This window comes from Chenopodium album, chromosome 21 (assembly GCF_948465745.1).
Source record: "Chenopodium album chromosome 21, dcCheAlbu1.1, whole genome shotgun sequence".
Taxonomy (NCBI): Eukaryota; Viridiplantae; Streptophyta; class Magnoliopsida; order Caryophyllales; family Amaranthaceae; genus Chenopodium; species Chenopodium album.
The window spans coordinates 13,895,039-13,904,495 of NC_137854.1; the positions used below are offsets into that span (position 1 = coordinate 13,895,039).

The window sequence follows — 9,457 nt, forward strand, 5'->3', positions numbered from 1 at the left end:
TTTTATTAACATACAAATTAAGTATATAACTTCTTTTTTTAATGCTCATGAAAGGGCTATATAGAGTATTCTAATTTTCTGTCTATTAATTTTAACAGCTAATGGTGAAAAGAAAAGGCTCAAAAGAAAATGAGTGGGATGAAAGAATAGACAAAAGAAGAAACCACAATAGCATGCATCACTTAATGCTCTTAACAATTAGCTTCCTCTCACTTTTATAAGAGCAATTTTGATGTCAAGAACAATGTAGCAAGAAAATGTTGTAATTTAGGAAGTACTTATTATTTAATTGATTTTACACTATCGTTATGGAGCAATTTTGCAAATTACGAGGTCCAAGCGCATAACTCTCCTATAATGGCTAATTATACCGCGCGCATCGCGCGCGTGAACTCCCCTAGTAAAAAGGAAAAGGAGGGTTTTGTACAGTCAAGCTGGGACCCCATTCTTCATATAATTAAGGAACTTGGCTCTCGATTCAGGAGGAATACGGATTGGGCGAAAATTATTGTTAAGCCAAACGGCAGTTCCCTTAGCTTCAAGGATAGGCTGTCAAACAAAAGATGTGGCCTTTCAGAATAGAGAAAAACAAGGGAAACGTTAACAACACTATGCAAATTATAAAGCAGGGGCAGGATAAAAACCTCTTGATTTGGTAGCTTATAAATGTAATGCTCAAAGAAGAAGCGAACAGCAGAGTAGTCTGAGACCCTCACTTTCACAACAAATTTGTCTCCACTCTGCTTGACATGGAATGAGCAGATGCATTACAAACCAACCAAGTTTTAAAGATATTGGTAATCAAAGCCCTAAGCGCTCTAGGTATAAATTTATCCAATGCAGAAACTAATTTGTAATTATTTAAGGGAACACGGAAAAAAAATAAAAATTTGCCGTAAGTAGCCCATATTCTTAAGCAGATGCACACACCATAAGCAATGTTTTGAAATAACAAATTCAGGTAAGAATAAAGCCCGTCAAGATTGTTACTTATTAGTCTAATTTCAAACAAATCGTCAAAAGTTCCAAACTGTATTGCCAATTAGCTAGGCTTAACAGCATTGAAATGTTTCTTCTGCTAACCAAAATGTTATTTACCATTCTAGGCCCTGGGCAATCACCTTCTGCTATTGTGTATCCTAAAAATAATTAAATGCAGATTTACCATGGTAGTGTATCGCCACCAAGATTCATGAAAAATAATATCTAACCAAGAATAATTCATGAAGACAACAGATAATTGCACTACTTCAGCAATTGTACAAAGCATGTGGAAATCATACCCTAAGAGGCGCGATAAATTTGAGAGTCAATTCTGACAATGCAAGTGAATCACCACTGTGAGCAACAGCACTAGCACTTAGACCAATACTTTCCAAAAGCTCGTGACGTGCTGCATAAAAGTTCAAGAGCATGGTCAATAGACTGCTTGCAGAAAACAAATACTTGTATAACATTAATGCATTCAATAAGTAATAATAAGAAAGAAAATTCAGAAGCAAGCAACATAGAGCAAAAATACAAAGCCAATAGCATCCAAAAACTTTCCCATGAGTCTGGTTAATCGATATTCTACTAATTCTTCACAAAATCTATAAAGCACTTCAGGAAACAGAAAAGCAAGGGTCCTTGTCAAAAGTACTAAAAAGGAAATCTAAAATTGTTAAATTGTTTCAGTATACAGAACAGACCAAAATTTCATATGCATGGTTATTAACTACTATGAAGAAAATATTTCGAAAAAAACTAGATGGAAGGTTTGTGGTGGTGTGCAGGAAAACACTTTGGTAGCATAAGATTTTAAAAATTGCTGAGCTTTGCATGCAATTTGAGATGATGCATCATACAATAAAAATAATAATAAAAATTATACTTTTGCATGCTAATGCAACTTTATATTCTAGAAGTTGGAGATCACAGAACGATATTGATGAGGAAGATAATATCTAAATGTAAGCATGATAATAATCAACGGAGGGGGCCAACATGGACTCCTTTGTAAGCAGGTGAAGGACATCGGTTTATACACTAACATTCATTAAGGCATCAGGGTAAACTTATAATATAGACCAAATAAATGTCATATTGCCACAATGCCACACTAGAGGTTAAAGAAGAATGAAAGAGGACAGGTTGTGCAAGTATATTGGATGTGTAGAGTAACAGACAAAGACGATCAATTCAATTTCTAAAACCTTGGTGAGAGACTTCTTTTTAAGCTATTGATACATAAGATATCTCTAAAGCAGTGTATATAGGACATGAGATCTAGATGCTGGCCTGGAAAAAGGTTAAAGTGAGAGCTTAGTGCAAGTTTTGCTGGTTGTGCAGCAAACTATGAAGCATTTGAGAAAAGCAAATATTTAAGTTGGATGCCAGCTCTTCACTGCATAGACCAAATGCTAGAAATTTATTTTTTATAATTACTTTTGGAAAGCAACAGTATTGCAGGAGGACAAAGTATCAATGAAGATAACTAAGATATAAAGATTAAAAATCAGCTACAATTGCAAGGTTAGGAAGAAAACAACTTATACAAACTCTGAAATACATCCCTATGCTTGGAAGAAAGAACTGAAAATCATAAGGGCACTTATTAGACCAGGAGTCACACAATTTCTAACTTCTTACATGACATTGCAGTGTGTTAAAAAGCAGACCTGCAGCTTGCCATGTTTAGATCTATAAATGGACATTCAGCAAATTTACTTAACCGGTTTAGAGAAGGAAGATGTGAAGCTGATTTTTCTTGGATATTTAGGGTTTTGGATAAGGCACAGGATAACACAAGTCTAAAAATAAGCTGCCACTGGTGAAAGCCTGTCCAATGGTGGTTAAATGGCAAGCTTAGCAACTGTCACAAAAAAAGATTAAGGATATGAATTGGTTAAGTAGAACCTGTTTTGCTTTATGGGACCTGGTTATACAGAGAAAAAAGGTCATACACTAGAGGCATACATAATATAAAAAACGGTGAAGCACTTATGAACATTTTGGTAAATTAGAATATATGCTCTTTTCTATTCATCATTTCCTTCCCTTTATGTTTCTAGAGTTTTGATGATCCTTTTTCCATCCCGATTTCTCTTTGCTTCACATGAAAGCGAACTTTGAACTGTGTGACAATCAAACAAGGATCTAAACCTATAACAAAGATAAAGGAAATGACAATGAAGATGATGGGAGCCTTAACAATGATAACTGGTAACTTAACATTGGTTGTAAATTGTATGGACATAATTAGAAGCTTAGAACCTTGTACCTTTATGTTGTTCACCCTAGATTCGTGGTGGTCATTTGTGTTGTAATTTAGCCAACTAATGATGGTTTAATGGTTATAAGTTTTTTCTCCAAAATTTAGAAGTTTAAGGCTAGTATCTTTAAGTAACATACTACCAATGCTACACTTTTATGATTTCAAACTTGTGTTACTTCATATATGAGTAATCTTGTAATTTACCCAATTATAAAGTGCTATTTATGCAAATTTAGCAAGATCATACAATTTGATTTAGAGGGCCTCTTCTACAAATTGAATTTACCTTAAGAAGCAACATAGTTTAAGTGTGGCATTACTCTTTCTTTCTGTGGACCAGGGATGATTTCTATCAAATATTTCATTTGTGATAAGTGACATTGTGATAAAATTAGTACGCTAGGTCTTTCTATTTCACATTCAGTTCAAAGAACAGTTTTTTCATGAAAATTCTTTGTTTCCTTTAGTGTAATAAATTAAAAATAGATGTTGATCCTAATAAAATTGGGTAGAAAAAGAAAAGTATTTTGAAAGTGCAGAGTGGCATTTAGACATACACATATTGTAAAGTCCAAGTACTCTTAAATTGCAAGAACCGCAAAATTTCAGGGGTCCAATGCATGATCTCTAGCACCATGAACAACTACCAACGTTAGGCTTCATTTGGAGTATCCCATTTCGTCTAATGCATATATTATACAAAGTATGAACTGATTTAATTTTTTCTGAACTTATTTTTATCAAAAAAAAAAAAAAAAAAAGGTCTGAAATTGGCAATTTATGTGCAATTTTTTGAATCATCTAGAAAAGTTAGTGGGGCATGGTGAGTATGGCAAATAAAATTAATAATGGTGGTCCTTACCAATTATGTCAATTAAAATGACCAAAAGAAAGAAGTGTGTCAATTATCTTGAAACAAAGGGCGGGATATGAACTTTTTTTGAACTATCTGAAGTAGATCGAACTTACTTTGTCTGAAGTAAGTCAAAATAAGATGTACTCGTACCAAATAGACCCTACGAAGGATAAATCTAGAACAAAGGTATATTGGCATGACTATGGTGAATAAAAAGATAATTTTTATCTAAGCATGGAATCCATAATAGGGTATAAAGTATCTAGAACTTGCTAAAAAGGATTGTTCACATTCATAAATAGCATAGAATGGTCAAGCATTCAGAGCAGTTATACAACAAAGGAGCCAGGAGGCAATAGCATCAAAGAGACTTCAAAACACCCATTATGAAGCATCAATAACAAAGAAAAGGCATCAACGTCACAAAAAAAAAATTGCTCAATTAGTCTATCAAACTAATCAAAGAAAAGATTTAAAGCAAAGTATATGGTCTACCTACCATGTTCGATATAATTCGCATACCTAGCATTGTTAACAACACCAAATTGATCCAATTCATAGTCTCGCACTTTCATCTCAATCTCAAAAAACTCAACTGCTCTGCAAATAAGACAAGATAATCATCATGAACTTAAAAATTATGTAATGTATAAGAAAGCAAGTCATTCACCCATATTAACTACATTGTCTCTATTACATTTTCACGATATTTCGAATTGAATCTCATATAATCAACAATTCAACATCACACCAAACTAAATAACAAGATCTTATTTCAATTGTAAAGCGAAACATCATTACCTTTGAATTTAATTTGTATAATAAATATTTTTTTTTTTAACAATTCTAACAACATCCCAAGTGATTATATTCATTTCCTGATAAAATATCGTTCAAATACGGTCAAAACTCAAAAGCCTTAGTTCCAATTTCCATTTGTCACATAAATCATTTCCTATCTCTGATCTTATACGATTATAAAATTTGACACATTTTCTAATCATATATTTCTTCCGTTTTTTTTTTACTTGATCCAAATTGACTTTTACACTATTCACCACCCTACCTTTGACCAATTTTTGTGAATAATCAATAAGGCAAAACACATTTATGTTAGATCTTTTTGAATTCGTCTCAATAAATACTATCATGATGCATAATTTTATATATTTTACTTACGAAGAATTTAACTTATTGATCGTTAAAGTTTTACTTTGACAAGCGTGATAAATAAAAACAGAGTAAGTAACAGAAAACACAAAAAAAAAACAAGAAATTTCAGACTAATATAATTTCAATTAAAAAGCTTAATTAAAATCAACAAACAAATAGAGTAGCAATTAAAATACCCTTTGTCATTTCCGACATCAATCGCAGGCGCACCGGTAGCACATGCAAGAGGAATAGCGCGCTGACTATGCCGTCGACAATTGAAGTCCAACGGCTGAGATAAACAAGGAAAGTGCGGCGAAAATGGGCGGAGATTACGGAGGCGAGGAGCCTTGGGCGGTGAGGCGAGTGTTTGCGGCACAGTCACGGCCGTGCAAGTAGAAAGTGCCGGCAACATAATTGGAATTGATTGTTGCTGCAGATGGTGTGATTAAATTCTGTGATAATATATGGGCCTTCAGTCTTCTACATGGTGTTTAATATTTTGGGCCGTTGGAAGTTGGTAAGTATTTATCAACAAATTAATTGATTTTACAGGCTAGAGTGTTCGAGTACAGAGATTGCATATAATACCCAAATGTAAATCTACTGCATATAAGTTAGGTATGGTAGATTGAAAACCACCCAATGGTATTAAACTACTTGATTTTTAGCCACATTTTTATTGTTTTTTACTAGAAGATCATTCAATGAAAACAGCAATACTAAACTTATACAAGAAAACATAAAACAACCAAATAAAAAACAAGTTGTCTTGGAGAATCAAATAAGAAAATACTTCCTCCGTTTCTATTTAGTTGACGCGTTTGATTTAGGCACATATATTAAGGAGAGGAGAGAGAGTGATAGAGAATGAAAAAGCAAGTGGGGTAGCTTGTAAATGCAACGTAAAAAATTTACCCAAAAAGGAAACGTGTCAACTAAAAAGAAACTTCCTAAAAAGGAATACGTATCAACTAAAAAGAAACGGAGGTAGTATAAAGTAAGATGATATAGTTTTTTTTTTTTTTTTTTGGGTAAAATAATGAATAAAATTGTGATGGAGGAAAAAAGGATTAGGCCTTGTTCTTTTGAATTGAATTGAAATAAGTTGAATTGGACTGAATTAAACTAAAACAAATTAGAAAAATGAAATAACTTAATTGAAGCTAGATTGAAATGAACTAAACTAAATTGTTAATAAAGGAAAAGAGAAAAAAAAAAGTTCTTAGAAGACATCCTACGTAACGGCCTTGTTTGGCAATTGGCTGTTGGCTACTGGCTGTTTAACTTGGCTTGTTTGACTGGCTGTTAGTATCGGCTGTTTGTTGTGGCTGTTTGACCATTTGTTGTATGTAAACATGTTTGGTAAACCCACTTGTTAGTTGTTGGCTGTAACCATGCAAAATGACCTTATAGGATATTATTATGTGTTCTTATTCATTTATTATTAGTATTCTTAATTACAAATTACTACTCCATCCGTCCCTTATTTACATTTCTGCTTTTCTTTTTGGGTATTTCAAAATTACATTCCTACTTTCCTTTTTTAGTAAGTAAATTTTTATCAAATCGCAATATATCCCTATTTTTCTGCTTTGTAATTAATGCTTTTACTATTTTCTCACTCTTATTTTCTCATTCTCACTCTTATTAATGCCTTTAAAAAATTCAGAATCCATGTGCATCACTTTAGATGAATATGATTGGTTCTTTTATTTTTCACCAAAATATGTTATTGGTACTTTTTCTTTTTAAAGGATTGATGACATGTGTATCAGTAAATATTATTCAATCTTTGTTTTATTCAAAGACATCAATTAATGTCTTATAATTCCTATTGTACTTTGTTTTATTGTTCTTTATTTTATTCCAAGTTTCTTAATTCCTAAGTAATTTTAGAAATATGAATGTAAAAAAGGGACGGAGGGGGTAGTCACTAATTTTTAATTATTACTCCCTCCGTCCCCTTTTGATAGTCCCTTATGGGCAAATTTTAGCCCCAAAATGTTCACCCCATTTGCTTTATCCAACAATCATTAATATTATTTTTTTCTAAAATTCCCTCCAATTTGCAATAATACTTGTGCAAAATTATATTTCCAATGTAAATTTTGTTTTTCCATGTACTTTTATTACTTTCTCTCTCTACTTTTTTGCATACCCAATGTCAATTTATTTTTTCAATGTACTTTAACTATTCTTACTTATGTTTATTAATTCCCGTGAAAAATGCCCATAAGGGACTATCAAAAGGGGACGGAGGGAGTAATTATTAATACAAAATACTAACTATTAATTATTAATTAATTATTAATTAGTTAATAATTATTACTAAGTACTCCCTCCGTCCCCTTTTGATAGTCCCTTATGGGCATTTAGGGCCTGTTCACATTTACTTAATTTCAGTTCAGTTCAGCTCCAATCAGTTCAGTTCAGTTCCAATTAGTTCAGTTCAGTTCAGCTCTTAATTTCCCTCTCACATAAAATATTCATTTCAGCTCAATTCAGTTCAGTTCAGTTCCAATCAGTTCAGTTCAGTTCAGCTCCAATCAGCTCAGTTCAGTTCAGCTCAGTTCAGTAAATATGAACAGGCCCTTAGTCCCAAAATGTTCACCCCATTTGCCTTTTTGCAACAACCATTAATATTAATTTTTTACCAAAATTTCATCCAATTTGCAACAATACTTGTGAAAATTTAAATTTCCCATGTAAATATTATTTTCCCATGTACTTTTATTACTTTCTCTCTACTTTTTTTGCATACCCAATGTGTATTTACTTTTTCAATGTACTTTAACTATATTTATTTGTGTATTAATTCCCGTGAAAAATGCGCATAAGGGACTATCAAAAGGGGGACGAAAGGAGTACTAGTTATTAAGTACCAAAAAAACTAATTATTAATTATATATTACCAATTACTAATTGTTAATTACTAACTATTAATTATTAGGTACTAATAATTACTAATTACTTATGTAACTATTAATTATTAAGTACTAATTATTAAATATAAACTACTAATTATTAATTATTGACTACTAATTATAAATTATTAACTATTAATTATTAATTACTAACTATTAATTATTAACTATTAACTATTAAATATTTATTACTCCCTCCGTCCCTAAATTACATTCCTCTTTGAAAATTTACACGGGAATTAAGGAGAGAAGAATAAGACAAATAACAATAATTAGATAATGCAATGGGAAGTACAAAGATAGAATAGTTATTACTCATGACATGTCATCAATCCTTTGCAAAAAAAAAGGACCAATCACATGCTCCTAATTGAAAATTTTTAACCAATCATATTCATTGTAATTTGGCACAAGGATTATGAGTGAGATTAGGTAAGGATGAGGGAGAAAGTATTAAATATAAAACAAAAAAAGAGAGTTGATTTACTAAAAAAAAACTAACCAAAGATAGAAAGGAGGAATGTAATTTTGGAATACCAAAAATACAAAGGAGGAATGTAATTTAGGGACGGAGGGAGTATGAATTATTAATTATTAATTATTAATTACTCCCTTTGTCCCCGAAAGAACGACCCATTTGGGTTGATTACATGGGTATTAATAAAGTTAAATAAAAGGAAGTAAAAGTATATTGGAAATATATATTTACATGGGGTTTGTAAAAAAAATAGAGAGAGAAAGTAATAAAATTACATGGAAAATCAAATTTTTATATGGGGAAGCTAATTTTGCACAAATATTGTTGCAAATTGGTGGGTGTTTTAATGCAAATGGGTCATTCTTTTTGGGACTAAAATTAGGCCAAATGGGTCATTCTTTCAGGGACGGAGAGAGTATTAATTATTAATTATTAGCTATTAATTATTAATTATAACTATTAATTTTAAGTATTAATCATTAATTATTGATTATCAACTATTAACTATAAACAATTAACTACTCCCTCCGTCTCCTTTTGATAGTCCCTTATGAGTATTTTTCACGGGAATTATTAAACACAAATATGAATAATGAAAGTACATTGAAATAGTAAATTGACATTGGGTATGCAAATAAGTAGAGAGAGAAAGTACTACCTTCGTTACAGGTTATGTGCAACGATTAGACATTTTTCCTCTCTACTTTATGTCAAATCGTTGCACATAACCTGTAACGGAGATAGTAATAAAAGTACATGGGAAAACAAAATTTACATGGAAAAGTTAA

General features: G+C 31.7%; 1 protein-coding gene across 1 annotated transcript; it reads right to left on the minus strand.

Annotated features, from left to right (window-relative positions):
• Positions 1 to 234: 234 nt before the first annotated feature.
• On the minus strand, positions 235 to 5,702 carry LOC145602861 (acyl-acyl carrier protein thioesterase ATL3, chloroplastic-like). Its single transcript, XM_081659013.1, has 5 exons — positions 5,462 to 5,702; positions 4,612 to 4,712; positions 1,284 to 1,393; positions 645 to 740; positions 235 to 549 (listed from the first exon to the last, which is right to left on the minus strand). The coding sequence occupies exons 1-5, from the start codon at positions 5,677 to 5,679 to the stop codon at positions 430 to 432; spliced, it is 645 nt and encodes a 214-aa protein (XP_081515139.1). The 5' UTR covers positions 5,680 to 5,702; the 3' UTR covers positions 235 to 429.
• Between the last annotated feature and the right edge of the window lie 3,755 nt (positions 5,703 to 9,457).

What these genes read in the sequence shown, in the direction of transcription:
- LOC145602861 (XM_081659013.1), bottom strand. Translation starts at nt 5,679, where the DNA reads ATGTTGCCGGCACTTTCTACTTGCACGGCCGTGACTGTGCCGCAAACA. An exon ending in GATGTCGGAAATGACAAAGG is followed by an intron (nt 4,713 to 5,461) that starts GTATTTTAATTG and finishes TCTTATTTGCAG; the next exon opens with AGCAGTTGAGTTTTTTGAGA. An exon ending in AATTTATCGCGCCTCTTAGG is followed by an intron (nt 741 to 1,283) that starts GTATGATTTCCA and finishes CATGTCAAGCAG; the next exon opens with AGTGGAGACAAATTTGTTGT.